Source organism: Mobula hypostoma, chromosome 8, assembly GCF_963921235.1.
Source record: "Mobula hypostoma chromosome 8, sMobHyp1.1, whole genome shotgun sequence".
Taxonomy (NCBI): Eukaryota; Metazoa; Chordata; class Chondrichthyes; order Myliobatiformes; family Myliobatidae; genus Mobula; species Mobula hypostoma.
Window position 1 is genome coordinate 130,127,615 of NC_086104.1, and position 26,032 is coordinate 130,153,646.

Here is a 26,032-nt window from a genome sequence, read left to right on the forward strand (position 1 = left end):
GGAAAGCCACAGCAGTCACGTCTATGGCATTGAGTCTGGTTCTAGGGCTCAGAAGGGGGGTTGGGGGAGAGAGGAGAGGATCTGTAGACACAAATGTGATTCTCAGATGGCTTCTTACCTCCTGGGTGCCAAAGTCAGGGACTTCTTGGATCAAGTCCACAGCGTTCTTAAGTAGGAGGATGATCAGCCAGAGGTCATGGTTCATGCCAGTACCGATCACGTGGGTAGGATGGGTGACGAGGTCCTGCAAAGTGAGTTCAGGGAGATGGGTGTTAAGTTATATTAGGATAGCTACCCATGCCGTGTGTTAATGCGACCAGAAACAGGAAAATCATACAGTTTAACGTGTGTTTAAGCAGTTAGTACAGGAGGGAGTGCTTCAGGTTTTGGATCACTGGGCTCTCTTCCAGGGAAGGTGGGACCTGTATAAAAGGGACAGTTTGCACTTGTTCTGGAGTGAGACAAATATCATATCAGGAAGGCTTCTTGGTGTGGCATAGGGTTGGGGGGGGGGGTTGGGGTTGTTTAAACTAAAGTTACAGTGGTATGGGAACCAGAGCACCAAACAGATAGTAGAGTGTTTGTGGATGAAGATGTTCTTAAGCCTACACACCAAGTCAAGAATCGAAAGGTCAAGCAAGATGAGGCGAATGCGCTAAATTGTGTTCATTTCAATGTAAGGAGTATTGTAGGAAAGGTGGGTGTGCTTAGAGCATGGAATTAAACATTGTAGCCATTAGTAAGACTTGGTTGCAGGAGGGGTAGGACTTGCCAGCTCAATGTTCCAAGGTTCTATTGTTTTAAATAAGATAGAGCTGGAGGGATTAAAAGGGGTGGGTGGGCAGCATTGCTAGACAGGAAAAATATCATGGCAGTGCTCATCATGACACACTGGAGAGCTCATCCATTGAAGCTACGTGGATAGAAGTGAGGAATAAGAAAGGTACGATCACGTTAAAGGGATTATACTATAGATCATCCAACAGTTTGCAGAGTTTCGATTTGTAGAGAGATTGCAGATTGTTGCAAGAAACAGAAGGTTGTGATATTAGGTGATTTTAATTTTCCACATTGACTGGGGCCCCCATACTGTAAAAGGGCTCAGTGGGGAAGAGTTTGTCAAATGTGTTCAGGAAAGCTTTCTTAATTAATACATAGAATTCCCAGTGAGAGAGAGTGCAATACTAGATCTCCAATGAGGGAATGAGACAGGGCAGGAGACAGAAGTTTGTGCAAGGGAACACTTTGCATCTAGAGATCATAGTGCCATTAGTTTCAAAGTAATGATGGAAAAGGTTAGGTCTGGTCCTCAGGTTGAGGTTCTAAATTGGAGAAAGGCCGATTTTGATGGTATCAGAAACGGTCTGACAAGTGTGGATTTTGACAGGCCATTTTCTGGCAAAGGATTACTTGGTAAGTGGGAGGCCAACAAAAATTATATTTTGGGAGTACTTAGTTTCTATGTTCATGCCAGAATAAAAGGCAAGGATAACAGGTTTAGGGAACCTTGGTTTTTGGGAGATATTGAGGCACTGGTTAAGAAAAAGGTGCATAGCAGGTACAGGAAGGTAGGAACAAATGAAGTAGTTGGAGAGTATAAGAAATACAACAGAACACTTAAGAAAATCAGAAGGGCTAAAGGAAGACATGAGATTGCTATAGCTGACAAGGTGAAGAAGAATTTTAAGGGCTTAGATATATTAAGAGCAAAAAGCAAGGGATAAAGTTGGCCCACTAGAAGATCAAAGTGGTAATCTTATGTGTGGAGCCAAAAGAGATGGAGGAGATCATAAATGGATGCTTTGCATCTGTAATGACTCAGGAGATGGACACAGTCCATAGATGTGAGGGAATGCAGCAGCAGGGTCATGGACCCTATAGAGATTCCAGTAGAAGGTGTTTGCTTTCGAGTCAAATTAGGGTGGATAAATAAGACTTTGGTAATGCTTAATTTGGAATATTTTCTCCAGTTTTGGTCACCTGCTTACAGGGAACATATAAATAAGGATGAAAGAGCGCAAAGAAAATTTACAAAGTTGCCGGGACGCCAAGACCTGAGTTGCAGGGAAAGTTTGAGTAGGTTAGCATAGTTGTTTACACAATGCTTTAGGCGACCTTGTTTCAATTCTCTCCGCTGCCTCCTAAAGAATTTGTACGTTCTCCCGTGACTGCATGGGTTTCCTCCGGATGCTCCAGTTTCCTGCAACAGTCCAAAGACGTACTGGTTAGTAGGTTAATTGGTCATTGTAATTTGTCCTGTGATTAGGTTACGATTAAATTGGGGGATTGCTGTGCGGCACGGCTTGAAGTGACAGGGCATATTCTGCACTGTATCTCAATAAATAAGAGGTTGGGACTTTATTCCCCTAAAATATAGAAGATTGAGGGGACATTTGATAGTTATACAAAATTGAGGGGTGTGTGTTTGTGTATATATAGGTAATTACAAGTAAGCTTTTCAAGTCAAGTCACTTTTTATTGTCATTTCAACCATAACTGCTGCTACAGAACATAGTAAAAATGAGACAACATTTTCCAGGACCATGGTGCTACATGAAACAATACAAAAACTACACTGAACTACGTAAGAAAAAAACACAAAAACTACACTAGACTACAGACCTATCCAGGACTGCATAAAGTGCACAAAACAGTGCAGGCACTACAATACATAATAAACAAGACAGTAGGCACAGTAGAGGGCAGTAGGTTGGTGTCAAGCCAGGCTCTGGGTATTGAGGAGTCTGATGGCTTGGGGGAAGAAACTGTTACATAGTCTGGTCATGAGAACCCGAATGCTAAAGGTGCTTTTTTCCGGATGGCAGGAGGGAGAAGAGTTTATATGAGGGGTGCGTGGGGTCCTTCATAATGCTGTTTGCTTTGCGGATGCAGCGTGTGGTGTAAATGTCTGTGATGGTGGGAAGAGAGACCCCGATGATCTTCTCAGCTGACCTCACTATCCACTGCAGGGTCTTGTAATCCAAGATGGTGCAATTTCCGAACCAGGCAGTGATGCAACTGCTCAGGATGCTCTCAATATAACCTCTAGAATGTGGTGAGGATGGGGGTGGGAGATGGACTTTTCTCAACCTTCGCAGAAAGTAGAGACACTGCTGGGCTTTCTTTGCTATGGAGCTGGTGTTGAGGGACCAGGTGAGATTCTCTGCCAGGTGAACACCAAGAAATTTGGTGCTCTTAACGATCTCTATGGAGGAGTCATGGATGTTCAGCGGAGAGTGGTCACTCCGTGTTCTGAAGTCAACAACCATCTCTTTTGTTTTGTTGACATTCAGAGACAGTTTGTTGGCTCTGCACCAGTCTGTTAGCTGCTGCACCTCCTCTCTGTATGCTGACTCATCATTCTTGCTGATGAGACCCATCACTGACTTTGGGTTTGACAACTAGAGATCGTGGCTTAAGAGTGAAAGGTGAAATGGTATCATGAAGGGGCACTTCACTTGGGGTGCTGAGTGTGGAATGAGCCGCCAGGGCAAGTGGTGGATCCAGGATCAAATTCAACATCAAAGAGATATTTGGATAGGTACATAGATGGGCGGGGTTTTATGGTCCGGGTGCAGGCCGAAGGGACATGGCAGTTTAATGGTTCAGCATAAACTGGATGGACCAAAACACCTGTTTCTTTGCTGAGGTGTTCAATGACTCTGTGGGTGTTGGAGAATACAGATTATATTCAAGAAAATGATCGATTAGTTCATTGATCTGAGGATACTGCAAAAGTGTGGTTGACATAAATGATCAACCATAATTCTATTGAATTTATATTGAATATGTTGCAGTGTATAAAATGATGCAGATACAGAGTTGATTTTCTCTCTCCACCCCCCCCCCCACACAGCTGGATGATTCAAGCCAAATGCTAATCCCATAATAAGGAATTGGCAATTCAGTGCAGAGTGTAATGGACCTTGAACTTCTCTTCTTGACCAGTAGGGGCAGTTGGTGGATGCATTCAAGACTATTTTGGACATAAAGGGCGTGGAGTTAGTGAATAAAAGTGGTGCAGTGGTAAAAAATCGCCCCTGAATTTGTTGAATGATGCAGCAACCATGGCTGTTCCCTTTTTCCAGCAGAGTTGAAAAACTCTTTTGTATGTAAAGTTATTTCACTTAATGTTTCATTTTGATACTCGACTGCTCCAAGTGCTGTTGCAGCAACAATCAAGAGAAAAATATCCAATTTTGTACAATACCTTGATTTCAAATGACTAGACTGCCTCTACCATAATAAATGAAGTAATAGCAATGTCAATTGTTCTGCTCTTTTCATCCTTGTTTGTGTTTTGTCATGGGCGAGGTTGAAATTTGAAGATTTTGTTGGTCCTCTAAGCATGGTCCTTGACATTATGCTAACTTTTATTTCAATTGTATCTTACAGACTGCCAGAAGTTGTCCCCACAACTCAATTGCAAAGCAACCAGTGAGTATAATATTGTTCTTGACTTTTGCTCAATAGTAATAAGTTTAATTATCATACAACTTTTCATGAATATAGTCAAATAAAAGTGTTCTTCCAGGGCCAAGGTGCAAAACACATTTCCAACAATCATACAAAGCACGAGCCACATCCTGCACGTATACAGACAACAAGTAAACACGAAAAAATTAGCCCAAGTCCCTGAATGACATGTCCTGTATTTTGGTGTTGTCAGCAAGAATAAGGAGTTTCCAGCAGTCTGCAGATGATCATGCATCTTCCCTTCCATGGATCGAACACTGGATGGTAGCAGTGACGGGAGGGGCCAGCCCCTAACCTAGCATGGCTGCTGCCCTACACCGCCTCTGGCAGCTCCAGGTCTGACCTGCTGCTATGGGCAAGCCTGATGCTTGAGCCCTCGGCTGCGCTATAGTCCAGGCCATGCAACTCCCCCGCTGTCTGTCCCGCCAATAAACAAGAGAAGTGGACTTGTAGCATTTTACATTATCAATGTCCAACAGGATCTTGGATCGCAAGAGAAACTTTCAAGACAATCGCTCACTGTTCGTCTGCTCACTGCTTTCGCACACCAACTCTGATGCCTTTTCTGTAGCAGGCAGTAACATAGTCCACATAAGTCCAGCTCCTTCGCCAATGAGCAGCTCACTGATGGGATAGACCTGCAGTACTTGAAGTTCTTGACATCTAGCATTGTCTTGCGATCATTTTTTTAAAAAAAAGATGTCTTTTTAAAAAAAAAATTACAAAAACACCTTTGGTTGACCCCCGAGAGGCCGCTGCGTCTGAACACATTGCCATCTTACCGGAAGTTCTTATTGAAATTCTTATGACATTTATTACCTTTCCCTCAGGCATTTCCCTCAAGATAAGTGTCTAGTTATCTGAGCTTAACCAGGTTGCATATAGATGAGAGCAGGTTATTTTTAAATGCTGCAGTGGGTTCGTTAATCTTCCAGATCTTTGGATGTCGGTTGCAAATGGTTCCCAAGAGGGGAAACAATGCTGAAATAAATCACTGCAAATGTGTGTGCATATTGAGAAAGATTTCTGCACAGGTTTATCCTGCTAGTTATGGGTTTAAATGTGTTCAATACTTTTTAAGTACTGATTTACGGATGTTGGCTGGGCCACAATTCGGTGAATACAATGACATTAGATTTTATGTAGGGCTTTGGAGAATAATCTCAAAAGGATATACACCATAACAAAAGAAAACTAGCTCAAAACAAAACAAGCAGAATTAAATGATTTATTAAGAAGCAGGGCAGAATATATGATCCATATAACCAAACATAAGTATTATGCAGAAGGCAACATTTACAGTACGCTGGAGGAACTCTGCAGGTCGGGCAGCATCAGTGGAAACGATGAGTCGACGTTTCAGGCCGGAACCCTTCGTCAGGACTGAAGAATGAAGGAGGGGGAAGGATTTGAAGAATGCTTGTAGGTTCAGTTGAAAGACCAGTAATTTGAAAGACAAAGGGGTGGGGGAGGGGAAGCATCGACGTCATAGGCAGGAAAACAATGGGTAGTAGAAGAAGGAGGCGGAACCATGAGGGAGGTTATAGGCAGCTGGGGGAGGGGGCAGAGTGAAATAGGGATAGAGGAAGGGAGGAGGAGGGAATTACTGGAAGTTGGAGAATTCTATGTTCATACCAAGGGGCTGGAGACTACCTAGACGGTATATGAGGTGTTGCTCCTCCAACCTGAGTTTAGCCTCATCATGGCAGTAGAGGAGGCCATGTATGGACATGTCTGAATGGGAATGGGAAGCAGAGTTGAAGTGGGTGGCTACTGGGAGATCCTGTCTGTAGATCCTTGTGGTGGGTGGAATGGAGGTGTTCCACTGATGCTGCCCGACCTGCTGAGTTCCTCCAGCATACTGTAAGTGTTGCCTTGATCCCAGCATCAGCAGATTATTTTGTGTTTATGCAGAAGGCAGCAGACCGAGCCATCTTTTAGCACTAACGCTCAAACAACAGGAAGCTAAAAGGTCTATACCAGTACTGGAGTAGTATCTTCAACAGAGGAAATAAACAAGACATTCAAGAATTACTTTAAAGAACTGTATACAAGTGGCTCAGTTCCTTCTGAGAATGACTTCAGATTTTTTTTTAGTGGATTAGACCTCCCTACGTTGTCATTAGAGGACTTTCCTATTACACTGGATGAGCTACTTAAAAGCAGTCAAAGCCACAAATAAGGGCCGTACGCCAGGTATAGATGGCATACCTGTGGAACTTTACCTAGCACTTTGGGATGTTCTTGGACCAGTATGGTTAGAAACATTAAATTATGTTTTTGGAAATGGCACTTTCCATAGAGATCTAAACACAGCCCTGACCACAGTTGTACCTAAGCCCGGTAAGGACCCCTTGGAATCCTAGTTTCTTTCCTGTGTCCACAGAATCGCCTGTCTGACCCCCTAACTATAGAGTCCCCTATCACTACTGCCGCCTTCTTCCTTTCCCTACCCTTCTGAGCCACAGGGCATTGGTTGAAGAGGCACGGCCACTGTCGCTTCCCCCAGGTAGGCTGTCCCCCCCAACAATACTCAAAAAGGAGTACTTTTTGTCAAGGAGTACAGCCACAGGGGTACTCTCTAGTACTTAAGTCTTCCCCTTCCCCTCCTGACTGTGACCCATTTATCTGTCTCCCGTAGCCCAGGTGTGACCACCTGCCTATACTCCTTTCTATCACCTCCTCGCTCTCCCTGACCAGGTGAAGGTCATTGAGCTGCATCTCCAGTTCCCTAACTCGGTCCCTTAGGAGCTGCAGCTCGACACACCTGGTGCAGATATAGCCGTCCGGGAGGCTAGGAGACTCCAGGACTTCCCACATCTGACACCGAGCACAGATAACTGGCCTCACACACATACTTCCTCCTGTCTGCAAATAACACTGGTAAACCTACCTCGCCCCGTCTCATTACTGCCTAAGCCTGTTGAGCCAAAGCCCTATCACTCTGCTGCCCTCTGGATATGGCGGTCTTTTTAAACCTTTCGCGCTCTACTGGCTGATGTCACGCGCCTGCGCAGTCTTGCCTCTCTTTTACCCCAAGTGGTAAAAACTGTCTTGGCTCCGAAAAATCAGCCATTCACTCACAGCCTTCTTGCTCGGAATCAAAAACCGTTGAAGATTCCTTGCCTTTTAAACCTTTCGTGCTCTATTGGCTGACGTCACACGCCTGTGCAGTCTTGCCTCTCTTTTACCCCGAGTGGTAAAAACTGCCTTGGCTCCAAAAATCAGCTGTTCACTCGCAGCCTTCTTGCTCCAACATCTATTTCTAAACATACTCAATGACTTGGCCTCCACTACCATCTGTGGCAAAGAATTCCACAGATTCGCCACCCTCTGCCTAAAGAAATTCTTTCTCATCTTTGTTCAAAAGGAACGTCCTTGTATTCTAAGTCTATGCCCTCTGGTCCTAGACTTCCCCCCTATAGGAAACATATTGGGATTGGTGTCAGTTACTAATTGGAGTAGTGGGTAAATGGTTCATGTTTCTATCATTGGAGAAATGTTTCATAGTTCATGTTTCTGTCATTGTTTTCTGAAAGAAGTTGTTATACTTGCTGCTTGGACTTTAATGTGGTACAGCTTTTGCCATCTAACTTGTGAATGTTCATTTGAGTAACTGATTGGTGCTTGTGTGATATTTGCCCTGCACGGCAACTACAAGTCCAGCTTACTAGGTGTTGAGAAAATTCTCAAATTAAAATTACCATTATTTATACTAAGTGCAAATGACCATAGATGTTTTTTTTCTGTGAACAGGTGGCAATTTGATGGTGTTGTCTTAGTAACAAATACCATTGATAAACTTTGTGGAGATTTGCTTTGTTTGAAGACTGCACTTAACCAGTATAAGTCTGTAAGTATGCTTAATACAAGCCTTAAATTATTTTCTATTGATACTTCAGCAGTTATAATAAAGGACTGAGCTGAAGTCAGTGTGACTATTTCTGATTACAGACAAAAGTGCTCTAGGGTTAATTTTTAAAAAAAATATCTGGCGTTAGACCATCTGTAATGGACTCTGCAGAGCGCTTTACATTTACCTGGTCTATTTCTGATGTATCCCTCCTCTTTCTTGATCTCACTATCTCTGGAGATAGTTTATCTCCTGAAATCTTTTATAAACCCACTGATTCCCACAGCTACCTGGACTATACTACTTCTCACCCTGTCACTTGTATAAAAAAAAAATGCCATCCCCTTCTCTCAGTTTCTTCATCTCAGCTGCATCTGTTCTCAGGATGAGTCTATTCATTCCAGAACTAAACAGGTGTTCTTCAAAGAAAGGGGCATTCCTTGCTTCACCATCAGTGCTGCCCTCACCCGCATCTCTTCTATTTCACGCAAGTCTACCTGCACCCCCATCAGGAATAGGGTTCCCCTTGTCCTCACCTACCAAACTACCAGCCTCTGCATCCAGCATATGATTCTAAGTAGCTTCCACTATCTCCAATGGGATACCACCACTAAGCATATCTTTTCCACTTTCTGCTTTCCATGGGGATCTCTCCCTACGCGACTCCCTTGTCCATTTGTCCCTCCGCACCGATCTGTCTCCTGGTACTTATCCTTGCAAGTGGAACAAGAGCTATACCTGCCCCCACACCACCTCCCTCCCTACCATTCAGAGCCTCAGGCAGTCCCTCCAGATAAGGAAATAATTGAGTCTTTTGGGGTCATCTACTGCATCTGGTGCTCTTGGTGTGGCCTCCTGTATATCGGTGAGACCCTACATAGATTCGGAGACTGATTCGCCAAGCACCTATGTTTCGTCCACTAGAAAAAGCGGGATCTCCTGGTGGCCACACATTTCAATTCTACTTCCTATTCCAACACGCCAGACCATGGGCTCGTCTACTGCCGTGATGAGGCCACACTCAGGCTGGGGGAGCACACCTTATATTCTGTCTGGGCAGCCTCCAACCTGATGGTATGAATATCGATTTCTCGAACTTTCGGTAATGCGCCCCCGCCCATTCTCCCATCCCTCTCACTTTATCTCCTTATCTGCCCATCACCTCCTTCTGGTGCTTCTCCCACTTTTCTTTCCTCCGTGGTCTTTTACCCTCTCCTATCAGGTTCCTGCCCCCCCCAACCCTTTACCTCTTTCATCAATCAACTCTTTCATGTTCCACGTTGTACTACTTTCTCCCCTACCCCACCTCCTTGCTCTGATTTCTCTCTTTCCTTTCCAGTCTCGATGAAGGGTCTTGGCCAGGAAGGTCAACTGTTTACTCTTTTCTATAGATGCTCCCTGGCCTGCTGAGTTCCTTCAGCATTTTGTGTGTGTGGCTTTACATTTAGACCTATCTTATCAGATGAAGGTTTTACTTGTGCAGTTCTTACAGTGGAATGGACATTGAGGGAGAAAGGTACATAAATTTTCATCTGTACTAAATGGTTGATTTAACCATAAATACAAGAGATTCTGTAAATGCTGGAGGAACTCAGCAGGTCAGGCAGCCTCGGGGAATAAACAGTTGATATTTGGGGCTGCAGCCCAGCATCAGGACTGGAGTGGAAAGGGGAAGAAATAGCATAAGAAAGAGGGGGTAGAGGAAGGAGCACAGACTTGTAGGTATGTACTTAAACTTGAGCAAGCTAAGACCAAACTTCATGATAATATTAGCCATAAGGCCTCTCTTTTATGTATGAAAAGAAATTAGTTTGGGAGTGAATTCTAGGTTTTGGACTGACTAATGCCTGCTAACAATGGATGACTGAAATGTGATACACGAGGCTAGCATTGTATGAGTATAGATTGCATAAGATTTAGAGCAAGAGGCTGGAGTTTGGGAGGTGAGTTAGATTTCAAATCCATTAAAACTGATGATTTATCAGAATGAATATAAATAAGGTTGGTTGCGAATGGTAACTATCAGTGGTCAAGGAATGATTGTTTTTGTGGGAATAAGAGAAGCTAGAAGCTGTTTTGTAGTACAGTGACTAGAGCTACTCCCTCACAGGTCCTTCAGTCATGACCAGATGTTTTAGTATGTCTTTTGCATGTTCATGCTGGTATGTTAATTTCTCCTTAAATGAAAGGTCAATTTAAGGGATAATGGGAAGAAGGGAATATCTCAATTTCCCAATTACTTGCAGTTGACCAAATCATTGATTATGTAGAAGACACGTAGTCCTCTTTTGTTGTCATTTAGTAATGCATGCATTAAGAAATGATACATTATTTCCTCCGGTGTGATATCACAAAACACAGGACAAACCAAGACTGGAAAAACTGACAAACCACATAATTATAACATATAGTTACAAACAGTGCAACAATACCATAACTTGATGAAGAAGTCCATGAGCACAGTAAAGTTCAAAGTTTCTCAGATGTCCCACATCTCACGCAGACGGGAGAAGGAAGAAAAACTCTCCCTGCCATGCCGACCACAATCCGACTCTGAGTCATCCAAAAACTTTGAGCTCTGATCAGCTCTCCGACACCGAGTACTGAGTGCCATCTCTGTCCGAACAATTCAATCTCCTTCTCGGTCGCCAAAAGCTAGCAAGGCCGGGGACTTTGAGGCCTACCCTCCGAAAGATTTCCAACCACACAGTAATGACAGCAGCGAATGGGCGTTTCAGAAATTTCTCCAGATGTTCTTCTGTGCTTTCACGTCCATTCTCCATCAAATCAGAATTGTCCACGGCCCCTGTTCATCAACTAAAGAATGATGACCATAGATTCAAATGCCAGCCTAACTGTCCCTGGCTTCATCAAACTGAATTAAAGCTTGACTCCTTAACCAGAAATTGACAGGTCATCTGTGTATTTGAGTTTAAGTTAGGCTGGGTGTTGAAAAGTAAACAAAAATTGTCTTGGCATGTGTTAGATTAGCCAACGCCCATAGCTTTATAAAATATGCCTGTGTTGAAAGGTTGGGGATCATTTGAAAGTTGAAGGCAGGGGTGCCTAATGGTTGGGGTAAGTGAGCTTGCTGTCTTCTTGGACTCAGGATGGGGTAATTTGCATAGCAGGAAACTGTCGGCCTTTTGTATTGGGTCTGGTACAGGTCAGGTTTTAATTCAGTATTTCAGCAGACCTCCTGCTGAGTGTCACGAGGTTAATGAGAAATTCAGCAACTTTCTCAATGTAGGTGTAAAGTTCAACTGCTGTTAACTTTTTGAATCAAAGGCTTGTTATGTCCCTCTACTCCTCCTCCTCCTCCTCTTCTTCGGCGGTTGGCACCCAGCTTAACGTCACTCTACTTCTCTCTGCCTCAGTAAAGTAGCTGGCATATTCAAGAACCTCACCCATCTGGACATTCTGTCTTGTCCTCTCTCCCATCAGGCAGAAGATACAAAAGTCTGAAAGCCCATATCCAGGCTTAAGGACAGTTTATACTCGGCTGTTATGACTATTAAATGGTTCCTGAGGGCAATAAGTTGAATTCTTGATCTCACAATCTACACATTATGATCTTGCACCTTACCATTTACCTGCACTGCACCTTTTCTGTAGCTGTTACACATTATTCTGCCTCTGCTCTGAGTAATGATTTAATCTGTATGAATAGTTTGCAAGACAAGATTTTCACTATCTTGGTACATGTGACAATAATAATGCTTTAATGTGACTAAATTCTGTCTTCCAGATCGATGCTTCAGTGGAACAAGAAGTGGTGTTGGTCCATGATGTCGGTCTTCCGGGGTCTAGATTGGTGAGTATATTAAGGGTGTAGCAATATTTTCTTTCTGTACGGTTGCAGATAATCAGACTTCCTGCATGAAGATACAAACTGTAGACTTGTGCTAATATGTTCCATAACTCAAATGTGGTTAAATCCACCCCTATTATTATTGTGTTCTGTATACAGAGCTTGCTTGTTTTCCTTCTCCATAAGACATTGGAGCAGAATTAGTCTGCTTCACCATTTGCTCATGGCTGACTTATTTTCCCCTCCCAACCTCCTTTCCTCAGGGGACATCTTCCGGATAGAAAACCTCTCCAATTATTTCATTTTCTTGATGCCTTCTACTTGATCTTTTAGTTTTGGCTTGTGTTATGGGATCTGCTGGAGCCTGTAATGTAGAGTTTGGAACTCAGAGAAAGGATCTAGCGCTCTGCTGTGTTTGGAGGAGCTGCCTTGTGGAGATTAGACATGGGCGGGGGTGGGGGCAGGTGAAAAAGGACCGAGAGCACAAGCTGACTGGGGAAAAAGACCTACCGGGTCATAAGCGATTCCATCTCGAAGCGGCGAGGAAGATTTAAGCATCGAGGTGAATGCAGTGAGGGTCAGCAATGGCTCCCAATGGAGATGGTCAGCAGGCAGATCGGTAATCGCTCTTTCTATGGAAGGGCTGAGTTTGTGCAGCTGCTCAAAACGATGTTTCCGATATTTTAAGATTTATCGTAAAATCCTAAAGGGATTGGACAGGCTAGATGCAGGAAGATTGTTCCCGATGTTGGGGAAGTCCAGAACAAGGGGTCACAGTTTGGGGATAAAGGGGAAGCCTTTTAGGACCGAGATTAGGAAAAACTTCTTCACACAGAGAGTGGTGAATCTGTGGAATTCTCTGCCACAGGAAACAGTTGAGGTCAGTCCATTGGCTATTTTTAAGAGGGAGTTAGATATGGCCCTTGTGGCTAAAGGGATCAGGGGGTATGGAGGGAAGGCTGCTACGGGGTTCTGAGTTGGATGATCAGCCATGATCATACTGAATGGCGGTGCAGGCTCGAAGGGCCAAATGGCCTACTCCTGCACCTATTTTCTATGTTTCTATGTGATTAGTAGATTGTATGTTGGCTTGCTTCAGTTTTAATTTTTTGCGTGAAAGGCGGGAAGCTTGGGGGTTTGGTGCTACATGACTGTTCTTTTCTGCGAGTAAGGGGTTAATAAATTGCTGTTTTTTTTCTGCGAGTGAGAGGGTCAGAGATTGTTATTGCTGTTTCTTGCTGCGAGGAGGAGGGATTGCAGGGTTATAAGTTTAGTTCCTTTTTTGTGGTGGGGGGGGTTGATGTATTTTCTTTCATCAACACCCATTGTCTTTCTGTTTGTAATAGCTACCTGGAGTAGACAAATATCAGAGTTGTATTGGACATGCATACTTTGACAATAAAAATGAACCTTTAAAACTTGGGCCACCTTGCTATCACCTTTGACGCCCTCACTAATCAAGAACCTACCAACCTCCATTTTAAATATACCCAATAACTTTGCCACTTCAGCCCTCTGCAGCAATGATTTCCACAGATTCACCATCCTCTGGTTAAAGAAACTCCTCCTCATCTCTGCTGTAAAGGGATGTCCTTATATTCTATGGTTGAGCCCTCAGGTCCTAGAATTTTCCACTTTTCATCTTTTAGTTCAAAAACTGCAAGCTGTTTCTTAATGGAGCACCTGATGTTATATGTCTTCTAGTGGCTCTGTGGGAAGTTTGGTATCTATTACTACTTAAGTGAGGTGCTAGGTCTACACGGAAGGGGAATCGCACAACATAACCATTGGGTGGGTTGGAATGAAACTGCATTATTAATTACTGATAGCATCAAACTTCAATAAAAAGTGTACACAATAAAATTTTGCAAAATTTACATGAGAAAATAATATTAAAATAGAGGCACTCCTAAAGTATACACTTTGGCATATTTCCTGTTCATTTGGAAATGACAGTGGTGCTGATTTGATTTTGGGGAATGGAGTGCTTATAATAAGTGTTTCAGTGATTGGAATATGTTTGGAATGGTTATGGAAAAGTTCTGTTGGATGTTAGAGTAGTTACTTGAAAGAGGGACTGTTTTAATATTGTACATGGGCATCTGGTTCAGCTATGTTGCTGGTCAAACAATGAGACTTAGATACACGATACCTTCCTGGGTGTACAGAAGAAAGCAGGTTAAACCATGAATTTTCTGGATGACTGAAGGTATTGAGAATAAAATAGAAATAGATGTTTGTGAAAAATATATATTTCAGAGAACAATGTCAAATGCAAAAGTGGAAAAAATCCTTCTAAAACGGTGACTAAGTATGTAATATAGATAAATAACTTAAGGGAACTCAAAACTTGAGCTTCCTTTAACTGTTCAGATATTTGTAATACAAGAGGAGATGTAGATAAGATTAAACTTTTCAAAAACTGAAAAGCAGATACCCTTGATAAGACCTTTCATGGTCTTGGGCAGTTGCAAAGCACCAGCCCCAAACAGTTATGAAATTACTCCCGCAGTTCTAATACAGGAAATGTGGCAATCAATTTTTACACAAAAAATGCTGACAGATGCCTCTAAACCAGTACTTTAGTAGCACTCAAAATAGAAAAGTTGCCCGATCTACGTGAGATGTACCTTCGCTTACAAAGGGAAGTAAGAGTAGAGATTGTGAAATCATTCAGCTTGACCAACGAACTGGAAGATCAGAATTGTTTCACTTCTTGACAAAACTAGGGTTTGCTAAGACAGTCAGAGATGATGCACTGGCATTAGATAAGGTACCCCACGCAAGGCTTATTGAGAAAGTAAGGAGGCATAAAATCCAAGGGGGCATTGCTTTATGGATCCAGAACTGGCTTGCCCACAAAAGGCAAAGAGTGGTTGTAGACGTGGAGGTCGGTGATTCAGTGGTGTGCCTCAGGGATCTGTTCTGGGACCCCTACTCTTTGTGATTTTTATAAATATCCTGGATGAGGAAGTGGAGGGATGAGTTAGTAAATTTTCTGATGACACAAAGGTTGGGGTGTTGTGGATAGTGTGGAGGGCTGTCAGAGGTTACAGCAGGACATTGATAGGATGCAAAACTGGGCTGAGAAGTGGCAGATGGAGGTCAACCCAGATAAGTGTGAGGTGGTTCATTTTGGTAGGTCAAAGATAATGGCAGAATATAGCATTAATGGCAAGACTCTTGGCAGTGTGGAGGATCAGAGGGATCTTGGGGTCCGAGTCCATAAGACACTCAAAGCTGCTACGCAGGTTGACTCTGTGGTTAAGAAGACATACGGTGCATTGGCCTTCATCATTCATGGGGGATTGAGTTTAAGAGTCAAGAGGTAAAGTTACAGCTATATAGGACCCTGATCAGACCCCACTTGGAGTACTATGCTCAATTCTGGTCGCCTCACCACAGGAAGGATGTGGAAACCATAGAAAGCATGCAGAAGAGATTTACAAGGATGTTGCCTGGATTGGGGAGCATGCCTTATGAGAATAGGTTGAGTGAACTTGGCCTTTTCTCCTTGGAGCGTCGGAGGATGAGAGGTGATGTGAGAGAGGTATACAAGATAATGAGAGGCATTGATTGTGTGGACAGTCAGAGACTTTTTCCCAGGGCTGAAACTGCTAGCAAGAGAGGGCATAGTTTTAAGGTGCTTGGAAGTAGGTACAGAGGAGATGTCAGGGATACGTTTTTTACGCAGAGCGTGGTGAGTGAGTGGAATGGTCTGCTAGCTGCGGTAGTGGAGGCGGATACGATAGGGTCTTTTAAGGGACTCCTGGATGGATACATAGTGCTTAGAAAAATAGAGGGCTATGGGTAAGCCTAGGTAGTTCTAAGGTAAGGATGTATTCGGCACAGCTTTGTGGGCCGAAGGGCCTGTATTGTGCTATAGGTTTTCTATGTTTCTATAACAGATTTCATGACATACAAGTTGATAATAAAGCTGATTCTGATTCACTTTGGAGGGGGAGATATTTAATTAAGTCACTATGGATGTAAAGGGACAGAACGTTTGCTTATATGCAAATTAAGAGGACTTGCAACAGTAAGGATATGAAACTGAAGATGGACAAAGCTAAAAATTATGGTAGCCAGTTTTTCATTAGATTAAGTGTATGCACTGCAATCTTTGGGAACTGCTATCAAACTACTGCTGTAGTTTTAATTTCAGGAAAAGGGGAATCAAAATCAAGAGGGAAAAGGTGAGAAGGGAAAGTTTTAAAAGGAACCTGAGGATCAGATTCTTGCAGAGGATGGAGTATATAGAGCTGCCAAAGGAAGTGGTTAGGCAGATACAAGAACATTTAAAAGGCATTTGAACAGGTACAAGGACAGGAAGGATTTAGAGGGATATGAGCCCCAACGCTGGCAAATGGGACTAGCTTAGACGGGCATTGGGTTGGGTGTGGATGAGTTGGGCCGAAGGCCTCATTTCTGTGCTGTATTACTGACTCCGTGAATATGTTTGGGATTGGACATGAGTTTGTGGTAATTTGATGTGAATAAATAAGCCGAGTTTATAACTGTGATACAAGTGTCAATTGTCTCATTTTAGTAGGAAGGTTAAACGTGAGGTACATAAAATAATTGTTTTGGTTTTAGTTCAGAAACATCCTTGGAGATACTTTTACATTGTTGAAGATGGAAAATTGAAGGCAGAGTGCAAAATGGGGAAATTGTACTAAACCTAAGTTTCTATAAAACTCAGCTGGAGTCCTATATTAATTTTTGGTTATCATACTCAGACCTAATAGAGTGCAGGAAAGATTCATTGGAATGTTGCCAGGAACAAAGGAACCAATTAGATAATGAATGCTATCTTTTAGCAGTTCTGTTATAAAGGAGTATTACTGAATAAAATCCCTCCAGCATGGTAATTGTAAACTCTCTGAACTTTATAGATCTTTGCACCAACTGGACCACTCAACAGGGATTATGATGATGTGCGGAGATTTAGCGATGCAGCTAACAGTGGCATCAAGCGGTATGTAAGCATATCATGAGCAATCAGTTTTCATTCATGTTCTGTATCTTCAATTCCCTGTAAAACATTGGGCCTCCTGCTGCTCTGAGGTTAATGAACTTTAGTAAAATACAGTGTCTATAAAAAGTATTCACTCCCTTGGAAGTTTTCATGTTTTGTTGTTTTACAACATTGAGTCACAATGGATTTCATTTGGCTTTTTTGACACTGATCAACAGAAAAAGACTCGTGTCAAAGTGAAAACAGATTTCTAAAAATTGATCTAAATTTATTACAATTATTAAACACAAACTTTGCATATCTGGATATTGCAGTTTTCCCCTATTCTTTACAAAACTGCTCAAGCTCTGTCAGATTGCATGGCAAATGTGAGTGAACAGTCCTTTTCAAGTCCAGCCATAAATTCTCAGTTGGATTGAGGTCTGGACTCCGACTTGGCCACTCCAGGACATTAACTTTGCTGTTTTTAAGTCATTCCTGTGTAGCTTTGGCTTTATACTTGGAGTCATTGTCTTGCTGGAAAAGTAATCAAAGTTGTAGTTCTCTTGCAGACGGCATCATGTTTTCCTCCAGGATTTCCCTGTATTTTGCTGCATTCGTTTTACCCTCTACCTTCACAAGCTTTCCAGGACCTGCTGCAGTGAAGCATCCCCACAGCATGATGCACCCACCACCATGTTTCACGGCAGAGATGGTGTGTTTTTGATGATGTGCAGTGTTCGGATTTGCCAGACAGAACGTTTAGTCTGATGGCCAAAAAGCTCAAATTATGGTTTCATTAGACCATAGAACCTTCCAGCTGACTTCAGTGTCTCCCACATGCCTTCCAGTGAACTCCAGCGGAGATTTCATGAAATGATTCACACATACAACAGTAGCTCTCTTTGCCACTCTCTCGTACGCTGTGACTGGTGAAGCACCCAGGTAACAGTTGTTGTATGCGCAATCTCTCCCATCTCAGCCACTGAAGCTTGTAACTCCTCCAGAATTGTTATGGGTCTCTTGATGGCCTCCCACACTAGTTCCCTTCTTGCACAGTCCCTCAGTTTTTGAGGACGGCCTGTTCTAGGCAAATTTACAGCTGTGCCATATTCTTTCCATTTCTGGATGATTGACTTAACTGTACCCCGAGGAATATTCAGTGACTTGGAAATGTTCTTGTATTCATCTCCTGACTTGTACTTTTCAATAACCTGTTTGCGGAGTTGTTTGGGGTGTTATTTTGGCTCCATGGAGTAGTTTTTGCCAGGATACTGACTTGCCAGCAGTTGGACCTTCCAGATACAGGTGTATTTTTGCTATCAATTGAAACACCTTGACTGTACACTAGCGATCGCCATTTTATTTCTATGTGACTTCTAAAGCCAATTGGCTGCACCAGTAATGATTTGGTGTTATATAAAAGGAGATAAATACTTAAGCAATCAATTATTTCATGTTTTATATTTGCAATTAATTTAGATCACTTTTTAGAGATCTGTTTTTATTTTGACACGAAAGAGTCTTTTTCTGTTGATCAGTGTCAAAAAAAGCCAAATTAAATCCACTGTGACTTGTGTTGTAAAACAGTAAAACATGAAAGCTTCCAAGTGGTGAATACTTTTTTAGGCACTGTATATCCGGTCCTTAGAATACCTTCTAATAACTTTCCCACTACTGATGTCAGGATCACCAGCCTATAATTTCCTGGTTTATTCTTGAAGTCTTTCTTAAACAACAGAACAACATTAGCTATCCTGCAATCCTCCAGCACCTCACTGAGGCTAAGCATGTTTTAAATATCTCTGCTAGGGCCCCTGTAACTTCTGCACAGGGTCTCCACAATAATAATTACATTGAAACTCAAATAGTATTATGATCACTAGATGCAAAGTGTTCCCATATACAAACATGTCACCTGCATGGTTTCATTCCCTATGAAGTGATTTAGTATCGCTCTCACTAGTTGGGATTTCTATGTACTGATTAAGGAAACTTTCCTGAACACACATGACAAGTTTTTTCCCATCCAGCCCTTTTACAGTACGGGAATCCCAGTCAATATGTGGAAAGTTAAAATCACCGACTGTCATAACCTTGTTTCTTGCAACAGTCTGCGATCTCTTTACAAATTTGCTCTTCTAAATCCTGCGGACTGTTGGGTGATCTGTAATATCACATAAACATGGGCATAGCTTTCTTATTCCTCAGTTCTACCCATAAAGACTCACTAGCTAAGCTCTCCAGTCTATCGTGGCTGAGCACAGCCTTGACATTTTCCCTTCTTGTAATGCCACCCCACCTCCCCCTTTAATCCCTTCTGCTCTATCACCATCTAAAATAACAGAATCCCAAAACATTGAGCTGTCAGTCCTGCCCCTCCTGCAACCAAGTCTCGCCTATGGCTCAATGTCATAATTCCACATGCTGATCCACGCCCTAGGCTCGTCCACCTTTTCTGCAATACTTGTATTAAAATGTACACTGCTCAGAACATTAATCCCACCATGCTTAACCGTTTGATTCCTGACCTTGTGTGTAGGCTTTACAACATCTTTCTCCACAACCATTCCACTATCTGTTCTGATGCTCAGGTTCCTGTCCCCTGCAAATCTAGTTTACCACCCCTCCCCCCCCACCGCCCCAGTGCAACACTACAATATTAGACCCCCACCAGTTCAGGTCCAAACACTCCCTTCTGTGCAGGTCCACGTTCCATGGATGAGGGGCCAGTAATCCAAAAATCTGAAGCCTTCCCCCCTGCACAAACTCTTTAGCCAAACTGTATAATCTTGTTATTTCTGCCCTCACCAGCATGTGACGTGGGTAGCAGTCCTGAGATTACAACCCTGGAGGTCCTGTCCTTTAGCTTAGCACCTAATTTCCTGACCTCACTTTGCAGGAACCCATCACCCCTCCTACTCTCGCCATTGGTACCAATGTAGACCACGACCTCTGACTGTTCTCCTCTCACTTAAGAATACTGTGGACTCAATCCCAGATGTCCCTGACCCTGGCACCTGGGATGCAAGAAACCGTCCAAGAATCTTGTTCTTGTCTACAGAGCCTTTTCTCCCCCCTCCCCACTCTGTTTCCCTAACCAACAAATCCCCAATCGCTACAGCTCCCCACTTCTCACCCCTTCCCTCCTGAGCCACAGAGCCAGACTCAGTGCCGATGATCTGCTAATTGTGACTTCTCCCTGACGGGTAGTTTCCACCACTCCCCTCCCTTCCACCCCCTCCCCGCCCCCCCCAAACGGTATCCAAGGTGGTACACGTATTATTGAGGAGAGCGGCCACAGGGGTCACTGTGCTGGCTGCCTGTTCCACTTCCCTCTACTGACAGTCACCCAAGTACCTGCCTCCTGCAACTTAGGGGTGACTACCTCCCTGTAGCTCCTGTCTATCACCTCATTCTTCTGTATCAGCTAATGTTCATCCAGCTGTAGTTCCAGTTCCTTAACATAGTCTTTAAGGAGCTGCACTTGGTGCACTTCATGCAGATGTATTTCTCTGGGAGACTGGTGGTCTCCCAAAGTTCCCACATCTTATACAAGGAACATATCGCCAACTCTGGACCTGTTCTTAGCACACTGGCTGTGTACTAACAGAAAAAAAAACACATACTGGAAACTGAGAGCCTATGTCTGTTCTTGCCAAAGCCAGACTACTCTTAACACTGCCCCACTCCAATAATGATCACTCCACTTAACACCTCCTTTCTTTTAATTGGTTCAAATAACTCACTCCTGATGAGACTTGTAGTTTCCAAATGGCTCCCGCCCTTGCAAGATGTCACTCTCGCTCGCTACTTCAAACATTGACTGTAATGGCTGGTACATTTTGTTGTGAAGTCCAACATATTTCAAAAGGAATTTTGTGTTGTATCTCCCTCCCCCATTCATACTTGCACTGTAAAAGTGAGACAGTTGTTAGTTCCTATTAATGATTCACACTTCATGAGGTTAGCAACATGTAAGAAACTTCCTTTTGATTCTGTTTCCCAGTGCTCTGAAGGCCGGCATGGTAAAGCCCATTCTGGTGTGTCCCCCAGAAGGATTGTTCAAAGATGCTTCCTTGGTCACTGTGCTTGGAGCTCTACATGCTTTGTATGTTGTAAGTACAGCATTTAGCTGAATAACTTTACACCATTTGTTGTTAAGCCAAAAGATGGTATCATTAGTTTGCAGTTGTTCTATCAGGAAGGGTTTACCTCTAAATGACTTTCCTCCATCAATGAACTCCACCATTCTGTTCCCAGTCAGAACTGCATAAGGAGGAAGAAATTGGTTACTCTTTGCTTGTAGGTTAAAAACAAGATGCTGGTGGTACTTGGTGTTATTTTGTAACTTCAAAACATTGAATTAATTAAAGTGAAACACGGCAATCCAAAACTGCAGGTGTAGTTTGAGGTGCCACAGATCACGTGGTAGAGTGATGTATGCAATTGACATATTTTTGCATATAAAGCCCATAATTATTTAAACAAACAAGAATGCTTAATCAGATATGAGAAAGTCTGCAGATGTTGGAAATCTAAAGCAACACACAAAAAGCTGGAGGAACTCAGCAGGTCAGGTAGTATCTTTGGAAATGAATAAACAGTCGATGTTCCAGGCCGAGACCCTTGTTCAGGACTGAGAAGGAAGATGCATGAATAAAATGGTGGGGGGAGTGGAAAAAGGCTAGCTGGATGATGATAGGTGAAGCATGGTGGGTGAGAAAGCCCAAAGGCTGGAGAAGAAAGAATCTGATGGGAGAGGAGAGTGAGCAATAGGAGAAAGGGAAGGAGAAGAGGACCCAGGGAGAAGTAATAGGCAGATGAGAATTAGAGAAGGGTCAGAGTGGGGAATAGAGGAGGGGTGGGGTGAAATTTGTTCATCAGAAGGAGAAATCGATGTTCATGCCATCGGATTGGAGAGTAGCCAGGTGGAATGTAAGCTGTTGCTCCTCCATGCTGAAGGTGGACTCCTCTTGGCACAAGAGGCCATGGATCGACACATCAGAATGGGAATCAAAGTTAAAATATTTGGCCACTGGGAAGCCCCATTTCTAGCAGATGGTTCAAAGGTGTTCAACGAAGCGGTCCCCCAATTTACAACAGATCTCACCACTAGAGAAGGCCGCATTGGGTGCACCAGACACAATAGACGACCCCAGCAGATTTGCAGGTGATGTGTTACCTCACCTGCAATGAATGTTTGGGGCTCTGAATGAAGGCAAGGGAGGTGGTATATGGGCAGGTGTAGCACTCAGGCCATTTGCAGGGATAAGTTCCTGGAGGGAGATTAGTGTGGAGGGACGAATGGACAAAGGGGATCATGGAGGGAGTGATCCCTGCGGAAAGCGAGGGGGGGTTGGGGAGGTAAAGATGTTTAGTGGTAGGATTTCTTTGGAGATGCCAGATATTGCGAAGGATGATATGTTGGATGTGGAGGCTGATGGTGTGGTAGGTAAGGATAAGAGGGACTCTTACTATTATGGGAGCAGGAAGATGAAGTGAGCGCAGATGTACGCGAAATGGAGGAAATGTGGGTGAGGGCAGTATCAGTAGTAAAGGAGGAATGGAAAGCTACGTCCTGGGAACAGATGTGGCAGAGGCAAAGAAACTGAGAAAAGGGAATAGCATTTTTATAGGAGTTAGAGTGGGGACAGGTATAGTCGAGATAACCATGGGAATCAATAGTTTATAAAGGATATCTGGTTGACTTTGTCTCCAGAGACCGAGATAGATCAAGAAAAAGGAGGAGATATCAGAAACAAGAGAAAATCTACAGACACTGGAAATCCAAGTACCGTGCACAAAATGTTGGAGGAACTCAGCAGTCCAAGCAGCATCTATGGAAAAGAGTGCAGTCGATGTTTTGCGCTGGACTAGAGAAAACAAGATGAGGAATCAGAGGGTGGGGAGGGGGGAAGAAACACAAGGTGATAGGTGAAGCGGGAGGGGTGGGGGATGAAGTAAAGAGCTGGGAAGTTGATTGGAGAAAGAGATGCAGGGCTGGAGAAGGGGTAATCTAATAGAAGAGGACAGAAGCCCATGAAGAAAGAAAAAAGGGGAGGAGCGCCAGAGGGAGGCGATGGGCAGGCAAGGAGATAAAGTGAGAGTAAACCTCCTCTGTACTCTTTGAATTTTATTGACATCTTTCCTATAATTCACTGACCAGAACTGTACGCAATACTCCAAATTTGGCCTTACCAATGCCTTATACAATTTCAACATTACATCCCAACTCTTATACTCAATGCTCTGATTAATAAAGCCCAGCATACCAAAAGCTTTCTTCACCATGCTATCCACATGAGATTCCACCTTCAGGGAACTATGCACCATTATTCCTAGATCCCTCTGTTCTACAGCATTCTTATGAAAAATGTGAGGTGCTACATTTTGATAGGACTAATCAAAATAGAACATACATTGTAAATGGTAGGGCATTGAAGAATGCTGTAGAACAGAGGGATCTAGGAATAATGATGCATAGTTCCCTGAAGGTGGAATCTCATGTGGATAGGGTGATGAAGAAAGCTTTTGGTATGCTGGCCTTTATTAATTAGAGCATTGAGTATAAGAGTTGGGATGTAATGTTGAAATTGTATAAGGCATCAGTAAGGCCAAATTTGGAGTATTGTGTACAGTTCTGGTCATCGAATTATAGGAAAGATGTCAATAAAATTGAGAGAGTACAGAGGAGGTTTACTAGAATGTTGCCTGGGTTTCATCTCCTAAGCTACAGAGAAAGGTTGAACAAGTTAGGTCTTTATTCTTTGCATAGAAGGTTGAGGGGGGATTTGACAGAGGTATTTAAAATTATGAGGGGGTTTGATAGAGTTGACTTTTTCCATTGAGAGTGGAGGAGATTCAAGCAAGAGGACATGAGTTGAGAGTTAAAGGGCAGAAGTTCAGGGGTAACATGAGGGGGAACTTCTTTACTCAGAGAATGGTAGCTGTGTGGAACGAGCTGCCAGCAGAAGTGATTGAGGCAGGTTCGATGTTGTTTAAAGTTAAATTGGATAGATATATGGACAGGAAGGGAATGGAGGGTTATGGGCTGAGTGCAGGTCGGTGGAACTAGGTGAGATTAGGAGTTCGGCACGGACTAGAAGGACTGAGATGGCCTGTTTCCGTGCTGTAATTGTTATATGGTTATATTTGGAAAAGGGGATGAGGAATAGAGAGGAGGTGGGGGGCAGTACCAGAAGTTTGAGAAATCAATGTTCATGCCACCAGATTGCAATGTAAGGTGTTGCTCCTCCAACCTGAGTGTGGCCTCATCGTGATAGTAGAGAAGGCCATGGATGGACATATGGGAATGGGACGTGGAATGAAAATGGGTGGCCACTGGGAGATCTCGCCTTTTCTGGCAGATAGAGTGTAAGTGTTCGGCGAAGTGTTCCCCCAATCTACGTCAGTCCTCACCGATATATAAGAGGCCACAATGGGAACACCAAATTTAATAGATCCCCAACAGACTCAGGTGAAGTGTCGTCTCACTTGGAAGGACTGTTTGAGGTCCTGAATGGTAGCAAGGGTGGTGCTGTAGGTGCAGGTGTAACATTTGTTCTGCTTGCAAGGAGATCAGTGGGGAGAGACGAATGGACTAGGGAGTTTCATGGGGAGCAGTCCCTGTGGAAAGCAGAAAGTGGGGGGAGAGGGAAAGCTGTGGTTGGTGTAGGATGCTGTTGGAGATGGCAGAAGTTACAGAGAATTATGTGCTGGACGTGGAGGTTGATGAGGTGGTAGATGAGGACAAGAGGGACCCTATCCCTGTTAGGGTGGTGGGAGGATTGGGTGAGGGCAGACATATGCAAAATGGAAGAGATGTGGTTGAGGGGTCAGAGATGAGCAGGGTGGAAGCTAGAGGCAAAATTCATAAAATTGTCAAGCTCAGAATGGGTGCATGAAGCAGTGCCAATGATGTCCCCAGTGTAGTGGAGGAAGAATTGTGGAGTATGTCTGGGGAAGGCTTCGAACATAGACTGTTCCACATAGCTGATGAAGAGGCGAGCATAACTTGGGCCCATCCCTACCCATTGGGTTTGGAGAAAGTCGGAGGAGCCAAAGGAAAAATTGTTCAGGTGAGGACCAGTTCAGCCAATGGAGGAGGGATTGGTTGGTTCTTTTGTCAAGAAGGAAGCAGAAAGCTTTGAGATCTTCCTGACGGGGATAGAAGTATATAGGGACTGAACATCCATGCTGAAGATGTGCAGCGCCAGGGAATTGAAAATTACTGAAGAGATTGAGAGCATGAGAAGTGTCGCAGATGTAGGTGTGAAGAGACTGAATCAAGGTGTTTAGAATGGAATCGAAATGAGGACACAAGTTCAGTAGGACAGGAGCAGACAAGAGACAATGGGCCTACCCAAACAGTACTCTGTCTGTGTGTGTGTGTGTATATATATATATATATATATATATATATATATATATACACACACACACATCGTTACTCACAAGGTTACTCAAATATTATTGAAATATTAAATGCACAACACTTGGATCAGGTAGTATCTGTAGATATGGAAACAATTCTACTTAAAATTAATTATCTATCATCTACTTTAATTATTCGCAGTATCTGAGTTGTTCTGTGTAGTAATTATTAAAGTAACGATTGATAATCTTGCAGAGAGGTGGAGGGGGGGATGTTTCCTTGGAATATATCTTTATTGTAAACAGAGTGCTAAATTAAAACATTTTTACATCTGTCATAAATTGGTTGATGTGATATGCTATGATCCATTTAAATTACTTTCAGAATGTTTTGCTGATTTACTAAGTCTGTTCCCATGTTATATTGCAGCCATTGGAAATATATGAAGCCCAAAAAGAGAAGTCTAATAAAGTAGATTATCTAGGTGTGTGGGCGCCCAGTGAGGAGGAAGCGAAGAAACTTGTGAAACTAGCGTCAGCACTGGAGATGGGCAGGTAA

General features: G+C 43.2%; 1 protein-coding gene across 1 annotated transcript in view; it reads left to right on the plus strand.

Moving 5' to 3' along the window:
- The window catches only part of zgc:152830 (uncharacterized protein LOC767682 homolog), a 76,603-nt gene that overhangs the window by 23,842 nt on the left and 26,729 nt on the right, over positions 1–26,032 (plus strand). Inside the window, exons 2-7 of the mRNA XM_063056833.1 lie at positions 4,396–4,437; positions 8,233–8,329; positions 12,078–12,143; positions 17,036–17,118; positions 21,107–21,215; positions 25,904–26,028. Coding sequence (XP_062912903.1) covers positions 4,396–4,437; positions 8,233–8,329; positions 12,078–12,143; positions 17,036–17,118; positions 21,107–21,215; positions 25,904–26,028 — 522 coding nt within the window. The remainder of the gene's footprint in view (positions 1–4,395; positions 4,438–8,232; positions 8,330–12,077; positions 12,144–17,035; positions 17,119–21,106; positions 21,216–25,903; positions 26,029–26,032) is intronic.